The 15,305-nt window shown below is 41.9% G+C and overlaps 1 protein-coding gene across 22 annotated transcripts in view; it reads right to left on the bottom strand.

Annotated features, from left to right (window-relative positions):
- Positions 1-15,305, bottom strand: part of FHOD3 (formin homology 2 domain containing 3) — a 455,279-nt gene that overhangs the window by 114,885 nt on the left and 325,089 nt on the right. For 8 of the 22 annotated variants that reach the window (XM_070513157.1, XM_070513159.1, XM_070513154.1 and 5 more), the window contains 3 exons: positions 4,969-5,064; positions 1,913-2,263; positions 1,427-1,501 (listed from right to left, as the gene is read on the bottom strand). The exons of 7 other annotated variants lie outside the window; for them this stretch is intronic. In XM_070513157.1, the coding sequence (XP_070369258.1) occupies positions 1,427-1,501; positions 1,913-2,263; positions 4,969-5,064 (522 nt within the window). Of the gene's footprint in view, positions 1-1,426; positions 1,502-1,912; positions 2,267-4,968; positions 5,065-15,305 lie in introns of all 22 variants that reach the window. 7 more of the 22 variants (XM_070513160.1, XM_070513158.1, XM_070513156.1 and 4 more) reach the window with 2 other exon arrangements.

Raw genomic sequence — 15,305 nt, forward strand, 5'->3', positions numbered from 1 at the left:
CTCTCTACCCACCTGCCCACCAACCTGTGGATCAGACCCCAGAAGTGACATGGTTGTCACAGGGATGCATTAGTTTACTTGAATTGAAACACGAAATCAGACTTTTTCTGACGGAAATTGTCTCATTTGACTAAGGACCGACTTTGCCAATTACGATATGTAGGTGTTTTCTATGATTTAATCAGTTAAATCTGAAACCCAAGGGTTTGATAAAAGTAAATTTAAAGCACATATACAATAGACAAATTATATTCCTTACAATGATTTAAACTTATGATAAAATACTTTAGACAGGCTACTTAAAACTTTGAAGGAAGTTTCACAATTCTTTTAGGTTGTATATAAGCAAAAAGGTTGATGACTGGAGTTCTAGATTAATTCTTCTACTTATTAGATGGAAGATCTGACGCCCACAGTGACTTGTCATTTTTGTGGCGTGAAAGCACTGCCTTTCAGATCCTATGAGCCTTCATTCAAAACAAGGTGTAATTAGTCTTTGGGTGGTGAACATGATATAGTCTACACAGAAATTGAAATATAATGGTGTATACCGGAAATTTATATAATGTTATTAAACAATGTTATCTCAATTTAAAAAAAAACAAAACAAGGTTTAATTTCTTGTCAGGCATCCAGGTTGAGGGTCCCCCAAACACAGACTCTGGCAAGAGCATCTCACTGACAAGGATTTTCCTGAAGAGCCCCTGTCAGGGGGCGGCCCGGGTTAGGGCCTGGTATTAGGAGTGACAGTGTATACAAGCTACGAACGAAAGAAAGTGACAGATTGCCTAAAAGAGAGGCAACCGCACATGTACAGACGAGGACCAGACTCTGGAGCAGGCTGTCTGGGGTGGAAACCACTCCCCACTTACCTAGCCTCTCTGTGCCTCGGTTTCCTCACAGTAGATAAGGATTAGTAATAGAACCTACCTCTTAAGGATTAAACGATATTTAAGAGCACCAATTTCAAGAAAAGTACAGGGCCTGGCTCTTAGTAAATGTTCAATAAATGTTATCAATGATTATTATTACTCTAATATGGGAGTGGCCATCAGCATTATCAGTTAATGATTTTGGACAATCGATTGTTCAAAATATTCAAACCCTCTGTTCCCCATTCCCCACTCCGCAGAGTCCGTAATCCAGGCAACAGTGAAGATCAGGCACACAGGCAAGCTGACAAGCACCTGCTCAAGATTCCCTGCGCAGTTTTGACCTGCACACCTCCCTCCCTCTCCACATTGTATAAGAGTTACTGAAGTGTTCATACTTAAATAATGTCATTAGATTAATGCCCGGTGACTCAAACAGCAATTGTTGGCCATCGCGTGGAAGTTAGGAGCAATCTTTGAAAGAAAAATGCATACATTAGAACAAAAACAGAGAGTTATAGCAAAGAGAAAGAAAATAAAGAAAAGACACCCACCTATTAGAAGAGAAAGACCGAAAGTTGTAAGGCTCAGAGGCGGAATACGTGCTCGAATGGAGAGAATCAGGGGAACTGTTAAAGGAAGGAAAACTCCACTCAAAACATTGCATGGAAGGATGGCAAAGCACTGTGCTGTATTCTGCAGGTCAGAAAAGACTCGGTGCCAGCAGATGAGCGAGAGATGGGTGGATCTTGACAGACCATGCATATTCTTAAAAGCCTTACATTTAAAAATCCATATTTAGTAACTGTATTATAACAAAAGAGCTCTTTAATTCAGATAGCAGTTGTCTTCCACATCTTGCCTAAATACTGGTAACTAGTTAGTTAGGGGTGAGAGAGTTAGTTTCTGACACAACTGCTCTCTGCTGTCACTGGAATCCATGCAAACATGACAGAAGACAAGCCAGATGATGCCATTAATACGCTGTGTCACCCTCCCGGGGTTAACCTCACACAGGCCTCCAAGCTGGCCAGATCTACCTGCTTTCCTTCTGGGACTCAGCTTCCTTTTCCTTGGCGGATAAGGGCGAATCCTCAAAGTCATAGGAGAAGAGGTGGAAGGGGCTGTGGGGTACATAGGGCAGCTTTTCTATGGTCGGTGATGCCTTCGGGGGGCCAGGTGCAGTGGAGGAGGGTCGAGAGGCAGAGGCAGGGGTCGGGGGTGGCAGCAGGGCAGGCCCGGAGGACCCGATGCACAAGGCGCTCCCCACTGCAGTGCTGGCTGGAAGCTGATTCCCCTGCGAGGTAGCACTGGAGGCAGGAGGAAGGGCTGAACTCTCCGGAGCAGCATCCTTTCCAGTGGGGTTCTGCTCTGAGGCAGGGCTGGCCTCGCTGCTGGGCCAGCAGGGAGAAGAGGAAGAGAGGGGAAGGAAGGGGAAGAAAAGAGGTTCAGGAGAGAGGGAGCAAAGGTTAGGAAAGAGAAAAAGACACATAGAAAACCCACTACTGTTATGGCCACTTCCTTCAGAATCCAGCTGTTTCCTGAGCTGCAGCATAAAAGTCCATGGCCAGAAGCTTTAGTTTGCCCAGTATTCCTGGTGGCCTGGGCTTGACCATCTGGGAGGCGAGACCAGCCTCGCCTCTGGGCCCTTGTGAGGGGATTTAACAGAGCCCCAGAGGCTCTTCTGCACCCACCCCACAGCCCCCCAAGTTTCTTCCCCCTGGTTGTTTTGGCACTGGAATTTCCACCACTTGAACATCTTGGTCAAACAGAGCATCTGTCTTCCTCCTAAAAAGCCCAGCTTTGAGCAAGAGGTATCCCACAAGCCCTGTACTTTAGTCACTGCTTTCAGATCCTTTCTCGAAAGCAAGTATGGATAAGAGACAAGGCAAAGAGATGCCAGCAAGGAATGCAAAGAGCCAGAAACGAGGGCCCGGCACAATGAAGACAAATTCTGCCCATTTCACACTTTCCCCAGGGCCTCCTCTATCACTAAGCCATAGACATCTAGACTTCTGCAGGCAGGCCTAATTCTGCCACAGTCACAGTTATAAAAAAAACTTTCCACCTTCAGAGGACTGGATTCAGGCCACTTCAATACGTTGATGCACACCCTTCATAGCCTGAGAATCTATGTTAAACTCTGCATTTTTCAAAACCACAGTCCCTTTCCCAGAGAACTTGACTTCCAGCATGCCCATAAGGGCAGTGACACCCCAGTTTCCTTGGCCTGATGGGATGAGACCACGCTGCAGTGTTCCATGCAGGTCTGGCAGAGGGGGTACACACACATGGTGAGCACACATGGTGGGTACACACGATGAGCACACACAAAGAAGCAGCCAGCAGGAAGGGGGAGCAGTGGAAGACACCAGTCCCACAGAAGTAAGCAGAATCTTTCCCCCGACTTTTAAGTCTAATAGGTTTATGCCAGGAAACAAAGAACATCCAGATCAATGGTAACAAATGCCTTAGTTACTGTCAAGATCAAGCCCTGGTGTTTAACATGCACACCTTTATTTCCTAAAACTGAAAACCCTAACTGTAGTCTCTGATCAAAAATGCTCTCCAGCATCAGCCATGTAGTCCAAGACACTCCAGAGGGTAGGATAAACAACCATCTACCTGTGTAAATAACAATCCTGTGTAAAGGCAGCACAACGTCATAGGGACGACTTTGAAGGTGGCCCTTCCCAACCGGATTCTTCTATCTGGTCCATAGGCCCATCTAAACAGTGTGAGCCACTGAGGGTTCAAGAGTTTGTGTGGGTGGGACAGTATAGGCACATGTAAAACCAGTGTATTTATTGAGAGTCTACATAATTTCCTGTGGCTAATTTTCAACCTAAGGTGGGACTGTCAACTCAAGCTCTTCCTTTCCCAGAGCATCCCTAACTAAAAGTCACTACCCACAAGCACGGCACTCAGCACGGGTGAGGGGCTATGGTTAATGCTGATCTTTCTCCCCCTCTCATTCTGAAATACGTAGCTTACTCTCCATCACCAGGTCACTCCTCTCCTCTCTCCATATCTGAGAGAGGCTTCTGCTGGCTTCTTCCCAGACATCTCCAAAGGAGGGAAACAATCATTAGTTTGTCAGTTCAGAGAGAATTCCATGACCTCTGGGAAGGGTGGGTGTCTCAGTGTGTCAAATGAGCCCATCTGAGAACTTTTATGTGCACTGGTGGCCTGGCAAATGAGGCCACAGCAGCAAAGAATCATACTGATTTTGAAATTAGTAAGAGAAAGACTTTACCCTCATTCGTCCAAGATCCTTTTGATTTGGCCTATTTGTGGAAAAACCAACAGTAAAATTGTCCCTTGGCAGTGTAATCAATTAAGTGAAGGAAAGCATTCAATTTTAGAATATCAGAAAATGAAATTACCCATGATCAATTTTTATTTTTCATATGAATATCATTTTGGGAAAACACCTACAAAATTTTTAAATATCCACAAGGCACCTGCAATCTGTTAACATTGCCCGAAGACAGAATGCCCCTCGGAGAGGTGACTACAGAACAGTAAACTCCCCAAAGGGCTGCACAACTATATTACTTTTTCTGGACATGAAAATAAATACTGGGGAATTTTTCTAAGCCATCTGGGGTGAAAAGTGTTCCTGTCCATTTGCATAAAAAACAAACTTGCATCATGAAACCCACACATTTTAGCTGATACCATGCTGGTAAATTAGGAGCAAGAAAGGATCATGTGAAATTCTTCTTAATACAGTGCTGAAAGGGTTAAAATTTTCTGAGCAGAGATGAACATCTTTTTAGTCACTGCCAATCTGACTGAGCCAAAGCACTCATTGAAGGAGGAAAGAGTGGAGAGAAAACCAGTTGGGTGAGTCTTCCATAAAGCATGGTTAGGAAAGCAGAATTTGAGTAAAAAATACAGTTCTCTAATGAAAACATGCTCAGTTATTTCTACAAAACTAGTCACTCTGTGGCTCTGTGTACAAGGTCAGTAAAGGTTTGTCAGTGGAAGCTAGTGAAGGAGGGAAGAGACTACTGACAGGGGGCTGCAAACTATCCATTAGAAGGAGCCTTGGGCTTTTAGTGGGAGCCTGGGAGGGTGCAGCCCTCGGTACCTGTCCTTGCCCTGAAAAGGGACATCGTCCTCTCTCTCTTCCTCTGAATTGGGCTCCGTGACTGGCTGCTCTTCTTCTTCCTCCTCCTCCTCCTCCCTGAGAGAGGCCAGGAAAAGAGAAATGCACACAGAGACAAGATGGAAAAATGAGATAAGCATTACAGACAAACAGGAAGATGAAGCAAAAAAAACTCCAGGTGGCTGAAATGAAAAGAACACAATCTGTTAGGAGAGAGGAGGACAGTTCTGAGGTGGGAAAACTTAAATGTGAGGTGGAGATGCAATAGCCCAGCACAGGACAAATTTCTTCATCAAGGTGGCTGGAGGCCACTGCCCTGCACCCCCACACACAATTCAGAGCAGCTTCTGGCCTCGGGTAGGCCCCCGATGTGGTTTCCTCCTCCAAATGGAATCACGCAGTGAGCGCTCCTGGTGATGCCCAGCTCCTGCAGCAAGCAGAGTCCTCACCTCTTCACTACACCCTTCTTGGTTAGAAACCACAGAAGGTCAGGCCAATCCAGCACTAACCTCCATGATGGGCATATGGTTCTTGCATGCGACTCCCTGATTCTCAGTGAATGCTGTTCAGGGGGGCTGATCCACCCCCACTTCAAGGGTGGATACATGGTCCAGGTGGAGTCACTCTACATCACCCCTGGGATATCTCCTGGCGCCTTCAGGGAGGACTAGCTGTAAGGACACCCTAAGTCTGGAGCTGCCTGTAGCTTCAAGTGGAAGAAAGCTGCCTGTGAGTGAAGCTGACCCAAGAAAGAAAGAGGAAGAGGAAGAAGAAGAGAAAGAGAAAGAAAGAAAGAGAAAGAGAGAGAGATACACACACAGAAAGGAAAGTAGTCCTATGGCAATTTTAACACCTAGATCCAGCACTTCTGAAGCTCCATCTTGGCCTGTAGCTAATGGAAGATAAATTCTCATCTTTGCTTAAGGCAGCTTAAGCTGGGGTTTGCCCCTGGAGCTAAATGAGTATAGACTAAAGACTCTGTGAACTGAATCATTACCCTCCTTTGGCCTCCAAGTCCTGTTGACATCTGACTTACGTCACTGTCCACATGGAACACCTACTCAAGGCCCTGCTGGGATTCTCAATCCCTTGCCTTCTTCAACTCCAATGACCTTCACTTCAGCCCCTCATACACTGGACCTCACCACCATACAGAACCAGTCCACTTTGGAATTTTACATCCAAACTTCCTACCTTCTGACCATAAGCAACCTTTCAGTCAAATCTCTCACTCCACTCTTCCCATCATAACTCTTCTGCAATCTCAGAGTCCACCTTTTAACTATTTTGCCCCACTATCCTTCAGTTGTATTTTTTCTTTTCACTGAAGTATGAAATACATACAAAAAAGTACAAAAATCACTGAAGATTCACAAAATAAATACATCCATATAACCAGCACTCCCATCCAACTGCTACCCTCCCCTACCTCACTTCATATAGCAAGGTTAGCTTTGTATGTTTTTCTTCTCTGCCTAAAAGGAATCTTACTGTGTCCAGCTTCTTTTGTTCAATATTACATTTGTGAGATTCATCCACATTGTTAGGTGTACTTTAAGATTATTCATTCTCATTGCTGTATAGTTCTCCCCTATATGAGTATAACACAATTTAGTTATCCATTCTGCTGTTGATGATAATGAGGTACTTTGCAGTTTGAGGTTATTTTGAATAGGCTGTTATGAACATCATAGCACATATTTTTAGTGAACATATGTATATAATACTGTGCAGTATACATCTGAAGATAGGATTTCTGGATCATAACATATGCTTGGGTTCATCTTTATTAGAAACTGCTAAACAGTTTTGTAAAATGATTGTACAAATTTACATTCCCATAAGAAGTATATGAGCATGTTGGTTGCCCCATATCATTGCTGAGATTCAGTATTTTTTGTCTATTTCATTTTAGCCATCTAATCTGTGTGTGGTGATATCTCATCATAGTTTTAGTTTGCTTTCCCTGGTGACTAACGAAGTTGGGCACATTGCCACACTTTTAACAACCATTTAGATATCCTCTTCTTGAAGTGTCTAAGTACTTTGCCCATTTTTTTAAAAGCAGGTTGTATTTTTCTTTTTGATCTGTAGAAGTTCTTTATATAATTTGGATAAAGTCCTTTGTCATATTTATGTGTTACAAATATCTTTTCCCTCTCGTTGGGTTGCTTTTGCACTCACTTCATGGTGTCTTTTGTGTGTGTGTGTGTGTGTGTGAGGAAGGTTGGCCTACAGCTAACATCTCTTGCCAATTTTCCTCTCTTTGCTTGAGGAATATTGTCGCTGAGCTAACACCTGTGCCAATCTTCCTCTACTTTGTATGTGGGATGCTGCCACAGCATGACATGATGAGCAGTATATAGGTCTGCACCTGGGACCTGAACCTGCGAACTCAGGGCTGCAGAAGTGGAGCATGCGAATTTAACCACTACGCCACTGGGCCTGCCCCAAGGTGTCTTTAAATAAACAGAAGTTCTTAATCTTAATGGGGTCCAATTTATCTCTTTTCTTTGATGGTTAGTGCTTTCTATGTCCTGTTTTAAAAATTTTTGCCTACATCAAGGTCTTAAAGGTATTCTCTTTTGTATCCCTCAAAAAGTGTATTACCTATCACAGTTAGATTTACAATCTATCCAGAATTGATTCTTGTCTGTCATATGAGATAGGGGTTAAACACATTTTTCCCCATATGGATACAGAACTGGCCCAGAACCATTTAGTAAAAAGGTCATTTTTCTTCCACTTTGGTATCATCATAAATCAGGTACATATCTGGAGTTTCTGGACTTTTTCTCACCATTGGCCAATTTTGCTATCTTTGCACGAATACCTTGCTATCTTAATTACTATCACTTTATGACAGATCTTGGCATTGCACAATGTTAAGTCCTTGGCCTTTTGCATTTTCGTGACAGTTTTGAATCAGCTTACCAACTTCCACAAAAACCTTGCTGGACTACTGACTGGGATCGTATTGAATTTATACGCAGATTTGGAGAACTGACATCTTTACATATTGAGTCTTCCAACCACAGTCATAGTATATCCTTTATTTAGATCTAACATTACAATCTTCCTTAATTTCTCTTAATAATGTTTGAAATTTTCAGTAGAGGTCTTACATATCTTTTGTTAAACTTATCTCTAGGTATAAATTTTGATGCAACTGTATATCTTATCAATTTCTAAACTTTATTTTCTATTTATTTGTTGCTGGTATATAGAAGTAAAATTGATTTTTTGTAAATTTAGCTTGTATTCAGCAACTTTTTCAAATTTATTCATTGTAATACTTTTTACATAGATTCTTTGAGATTCCCTATGTAAACAATCATATCTTCCGTAAATAATGATGGTGGTATTTATTCCTTTCCAATTCTTATGCCTTTCTTTTTCTTGCCTTGTTCCATTGGCTAGGAATTCCAATATGATGTTGAACCAAAGTGATGACAGTATGCATTGTTGTATTTTTCCAAATATCAGGGGAAAGTATGAGGTTTGCCATAGAATTTTTTTGTAGATATTCTTTGTCAGATTAAAGAAGTTTCCATGTTTGCTAAGAACTTTTATCATAAATGAGTGTTGAATTCTGTCGAATGCTTCTTTTTCCCCATTTATCAAGAAAATCATGTGAGTTTTCCATTCTTCTGTTAATGTAATGAATTACAAAGACTGCTTTTTGAAAATATTTAACCAACCTTGCATGCAAGGAATAAACCTTACTTTGTTGCATTATCCTTTTTATATACAGCTGGATTCTATTTGTTAATATTTTATTAAGAATTTTTTACATATATCATCTGGAAAGAGATTGATCTGTAATTTCCCTTTCTTATGACGTGCTTGTCAGATTTTGGAATCAAAGTTATGCAGGTCTCACAGAGTTAGGTAGGGCAGAGAGGGTGAAAGCTGTGAAACTAAGGAAGAAGAGGTGGATCTGAAAAAAACTAAAGCAGATTTGGCTGAACTTGGTGACTGATTAGATGTGGCAGAAAAGGAAGAACGAAGCATTGGCAAAACCCCATGGTTATATGCACCATACCTGAATTGAGGGGTGCCTCTGTCAGAAACAAGGGGGCCAGAGGAATGGTGAGGGCAGCATTCCTCCTGTAATGCCACAAGCCATAAACAAGCACACCTCATCTGTCCTTCTGAGCCTGGTACAGTTTGCCCTCACACACCACCCCTTACCAGCCTTAGTACTTTTTTCTTTCATGTGGCCCAACAGCAGCTAAGTTAAAAACTGTACCCTCAACCTTCAACATGAGGCCACCTTCTCTCAGCTCAATGAGGAATTTGCAAATGTTACTACTGCTGGTCTACCCAGAAGACCTCTACCCTAGCAACCAATGGGCCTCTCCTCTTTAGAACAGAACATTGAGCCCGTCCCTCCAAAATGACTTGATTTCACTTGCTTCCCCAGGTGGTAAAATCATTTAGAAGCAAAGTCTGTTGGAGTTGGAGATGCTTGAAGCCAGGCTGCCTGGGTTGCACTACAGCTCCATCACTCAGTAGCTGTGTGACCTTGGGCCCCACTTTCCTCATCTCTATATGGGATAATAACAATACCTACCTCCTCAGAGGGTGGAGTTTATATGTAAAACCACTTTGAAAAGGCATGGAATTTAGTGAACACATTACTTTGTTTTAGCTATTAGCTATCCTCCTCATCATCATCACTGTCTTTTGGGCCCTCTTAGGAAATCTCTAACACCCCCCACTAATGGACACTCAGAACTATGTTTCATTCCCTAAGGGAGAGGGCACAGTACTCTGCAAAGCATTCTACACCACTGACAGAGTGCAACATTTTCCCTTTTATAACATCCACCTGTGTAAGCTCTGTTTTTTTTGATCCCTCTCTCTTCCACGTAGCTGTCCCATGGACGTTCTAGACAGGTATTCTGACCTACATGCCAAGCTGTCACCTCTTTGGGCTCAACATCTTCTGATGCTGCAATAAATCCTCACACGACTTGTGTCTGTCATAGCTTTGCTATCACGATTGGCAGAGCAGGACCAAGGGAAGGCCGCACAATGACTTACTCGGAGGGCCATCCTCAGAGGGCCCACTTCCAGGATGCCCTACAGTCAAAGCACTGGCCTTGCCCTACAACCCAAACAGGTGGAGAAGGAAATACCCTCTCATAGGGCACAGGACTCTCTCTGTTTGATTTTATTTAGTTTCATCCTATGATGAAATCAGTCAAACAGAACAATATTTTATGCTGATAATATTTAATATTAAAGAATTAGTTCAGACAAATTTACTTTTTCCCTAGCTGAGCTTTCTCCTAGAGTGTAATTTAATTTTCTTTATATTTATGCTAAGGAATTCTGGGTCTTTGGCCTTTGGCCTTCACATACCTCCAGAGTATTTTGCTTGTTTTTAATTGATAAAGAGTTACTCCAGCACACGGGCCTGTTCTGAACACAACAGGTACCTTCCTTTTTACCACAAACAGTCCCAGACTGGAGGTCACCCTTTCCACACTGGAAAAGCAACCCAGAGGTCTGTAGCCCAACCAACTCTGCAGGGCACAGCTTCCTTCAAAGCCAACTTAACTTTCCCAAATTTGGGTCTCAGGCTGATGTCACATTTCTTAGCCTTCAAAAAAGAGACAAAAAGGAAAATGAATGTTGCTGAGTTGTTTCAAAAGTACAATGGAAACATTTACAACAGCATTAAAGCATATTCTAGCACCAAAACAGTAAGGATAAGCAAAAGTCAAGGAACAAAATAAAAGAAGGTATATCAATGCACCTAATAGACATAAACTCAGGTTAATAAAAACACAACTATAAAAGCGAGTAAAATACATGATCATGGCCAGTAAACTTGTATGAAGAGAGATTTTAGCCTCACTATAAATCAGGACAATATAAATCAAGACCACAATGGATACCATTTTATATCTACTTGGCAAAACTAAGAAGTCTGATAATACCAAAAGCTGAAGATATGTCAATCAAGTGGCTCTTATATATTGTTGACAGAAGCGTGTACTGGTATCATAAGTACTTTGACAAAATAATTGGTGCCATCATGTAAAGTTAAACATTCGTATCAGGATCCAGCAATGCCACTGCTATACCCCAGAGCAGTGGTTCTGAACAAGGGTGATTTGGCCCCGAAAGGGACTTTTGTCAATGTTTGGAGACAATTTTAGTTGTCACAACTGGGGAGGGGATGCTATTGTCATCTAGCAGGTAGAGGGTAAGGATGCTGGCAAACATCCTACAATGCACAGGACAGCCCCCCAGCAACAAAGAAGTATTCAGTCCAAAATGTCAGTGGTGCCAAGGCTGAGAAACTCTCCCTAGGGATACTGAAGCACACACGTGCCAGGATATGAGTCTAAGAATATTCTCAGAGCATTGTTTGTAGTTGCCAGAAAATGGAAACAACCCAAATTCTCAACAACAGGAAAAAGGATAAATAGGTTATAGTATATTCTAAGCAGTGAAAATGGATGAAATTCAGCTTTACATGACAACACGGATAAACACTGGAAGTATAACGTGGAATGAAAAAAACAAACAGAAGAAGAAACATACAACATGACACACTTTTTATAAAGTTCAAAAAGGCAAAAGTGTATGGTATTTAGTTACACGTATATGTTTGACAATATTAACAAACAAACAACAAAAAACCCATATGACAATGATAAACAATATTTAAGAGTGTTGGTTACCCAAGCCCAGAGATGGGAAAGTTGGAAGCACATTGACAGATGCAAATTAGGAGAAATGCTCTGGTCTTTTAGCTAGGCCATGGTCTCATTGATGTTCTTTATATCTATAAATAAGTAAATTTTATGTAAAAATAAACTAGGAGAGGGTCACACCTGGACCAATGATGACAATCTATCAGAAGGCAAGGATTATGATTAATCCAATTCTGTACAATTGGGATTTTTTAAATAGATTTTGTTTTTAGACCACTTTGAGGTTCCTACCAAAACTGAGCAGAAGGTACGGAGATTTCTCACAAATAAGAAACAAACCAAAATTTTTTCAAAAGCAAGGAAGTCTAACTATGGGGCAAGACTGCTCTTTTCCTTTATCCAACAGATATTTATTGAGCCTTTATTACATGCAAGATGCTGGGGTAAAGTGGTTAAAAGAGGTTCCCACCCTTGGAGTTTACAGGCCCATGGGGGAGAAAAAACATTAAACAACTAACTGTACCAGGAAATATTCAACTTTGGGGGGTGGGCGGTGGGGGGGTGGGGGGGTGCCTGAGTGGCCTGGAAAGTGAGAAAGACTTCTATACAGTGCTGTAGGAGCAAAACTCAGAAAGCCAAGGACAAACTGACCAGAGAACAAGATGGGCTTTTGCACAGGACATTCCCCTGCTCAAACACATCTACAAACCTTAGGATTAAGTCCAATTCGCCTGGCTAATACTCTAACACTCCTACCATCTCTCTGACTTCACCTCCCATTCTCCCTTCATGAACATCCCACCCCAGTCTTAACAGGTCTGTTGATCTGTCCATCCAATACCAAGAGCATTTCAGCTGCAGGGTCCTTGCAGGAGCCATTCTCCCTGCCTGGAGTGACTTCCCCGGCTGTTTCTCGAGTGGACCCAGCCTCCAGGGACATCCATAAAATACTTGCTGACTGGTGCATTTCTTTGGCACTGTAGACCTAGCATGGTACATTCAGCACGAAGGTACTTGCGATGTGTAGCCAAAGAACAAGACTGGCAAGAACTGAGAGATGACCTTAGAGATCTCCCCATGTTGCAGATAAGAAAGATGAAGTCCAGAGAGGGCAAGATCACACAACTTGCCAGTAAGAACACTGATCTCCTAATATCAAGGCCAGTGTCCTTTCTGCCATGCCAGGCTATCCATGAAACCCAAGCAGAATCTAAACTGGTTTCATCACTCCATCATCACTGCCCCATTTTCTCTAAGCAATGGTCTCCTGAACTGTGCTTCTTAATCCTCCTCTCACACAGCACAGACAACATAATACCATTTGTACAGCCCGCTAGAATAATGGACAAGGTTGCCTATGGCCCCCAGGAGACTGGCTCAGGGCCCCAGTCACCCCGGATCTGCCTGGTTGCCCTGAGGGGATCAGTCTTCACATAGGTATGACCCATTTGTTTGGCAACTAGTTGTGAAGCTCCATCTTAAGGTTTAGATAAAAGGCATACATTTTAAATGTTCCATTTAGTTCTGTAAAATGCATATGACATAACATAATTAGATGAAAAAATATTTCACAGAAATATTTTGTTAAATTTATGACAGAGAAAGTGTCCCCTTGGGCTCCATCTGCATCACTCTGTGTTAGCAAATACTTAAACTGGAATTTGAATTTAGCCTCACAGTGACTCATACTTTCTGTTAACCAAAAGGCTGTTTCTAAGTTACCAAGGGCCAAGATGATATTTGAAAATTTCCAATTAGCAATCTTAATCAGTTAAGACATATATCTGACCAACTAAAGCAGTGACTTCATTCAAAAATAGAGTTTTGTTATCCACTAAATAAAAAAAAAAAGTTCCCTTAAAAGATTTTTGCCAGCCAAGAGAATGAAAAGACATCTAACAGAACCCAGCTGTTGCTCTGATGTTTCCATGGTGAGAACCCAAAGTTAGACAGGAAAGTATTTATTGTCTCTGTAGCATGCAAAGTTTAGGAGTATAAAGTACAGGCCATGGATACTGAATATACCCACGAACTGGACTACCAGCCAGGACCTTAATGCATAAGCCATTATTATGTTATTTTGTTTTAGATTGAAATGCTAATGCATCCAGCACATTCTTTCTGCTGAAAACATGGACATGGAGTAGATTAATATAATGAAATTTCAGTCTGCACAGTATAAACATCAATAGGAAAAAAAAAAAATTAGTGGCCAGGTTGCAGATTTATTCAGTTGTAAAACAAATCAATACAGTGATAATTTACGGACGATGAGGTGTCTTGCTACTTTTCTTGCATGTGTACTTTGATTTAACATTTTAAAAACTTTATTCTGGAGCTGGCCTGGTGGCATAGTGGTTAAGTTCGTGCACTCTGCTTCAGCAGCCAGGGGTTCACAGGTTCAGATCCCGGATGCAGACCTATACACTGCTCATCAAGCCATGCTGTGACAGCATCCCACATACAAAATAGAGGAAGATTGGCACAGATGTTAGTTCAGTGACAATCTTCCTCAAGCAAAAAGGGGAAGCTTGGCAATGGATGTTAGCTCAAGGTGAATCTTCCTCGCCAAAAACAACAATAGCAACAACAACAAAACTTTATTCTAAGCCACAGATACTAGCAAATTGTTGTGAATGTCCCTTAGAGGTCTGAGAGAGCAGAAGAGAAACTAGGAGGAAGGAGAACTGAAATTCTCTGCGAACCTTTGGAAATAGCAAGGATGCCAAGCACAGTCTCAGGCTGAGGTTTCAAGATGGTGGCTACAGAGGTGAAAAGAGCCCTGCCCTGGGGTCTGGCTCAGCTTTATCCTGAGACCCAGGGGCTCTCTTATCTCATTCATAAAATAAAGCAGAACAGCAGAATGGGAGCATCCAGCTCTGGTAGCCTCTGACAGCTGAAGACACGAAATTGTGTGGACATTAGACAAGCTCTCCCATTTCCAGAAGTTGTACAATTACTAGTCTTATGTGTGTTTTCTGGTCAAGCTTAATTTTAAAGTTTCAATAATGGCACTTCTTACACACATTCTTTCACATTTCTTACACACACATTTTTCACAAATGGGAAAAGAAGAGTACTAAAGAGTAAAACACTTTTAGTTAGAAACAAAAGAGATAGGATATATGTGTTTTTAAGCAGCAGATATCAAATGCAACTAATAAGAGGGAGCCAAATGTGTTTCAGAGTTTATGTGCAGTAACATTACTCTAACTCATGACTCAGTTTGATTCTAGAACTCTGTCTTTTCACATGCTTTGAACTTCAACACACCACAATCAACTCTTAATATGGTAATAAAGTATAGATAATTGACATCTAGAGATAAACCCCAAATCTTATATTTCAGCTAGGGTTCTTCACAACAGCCTCATTATCTATTTTCTACCCCGTCAAGTCATGGCCCCAAATTACCAACAGTAACCACATGACTTGTTTGGGCAGCATTTGCTTTCTACTTCGTTGGCCATCTACTGTTGGAGATGCCAATGAAGAACGAATTGTGTAAAAGGGAGATAACAGGAAGACAAAAAAGAGCAGCAAAGGGCCAGAATTATCTACAGAGACCATCACCAAAGGAAGGGATGCATGTCATAGGTCCATATGTTGTCCTGCACAGTCACACAGTTCCCACAGTGTCCCAGT

The sequence above is a fragment of the Equus asinus genome, chromosome 7, assembly GCF_041296235.1.
Source record: "Equus asinus isolate D_3611 breed Donkey chromosome 7, EquAss-T2T_v2, whole genome shotgun sequence".
Classification (NCBI taxonomy): Eukaryota; Metazoa; Chordata; class Mammalia; order Perissodactyla; family Equidae; genus Equus; species Equus asinus.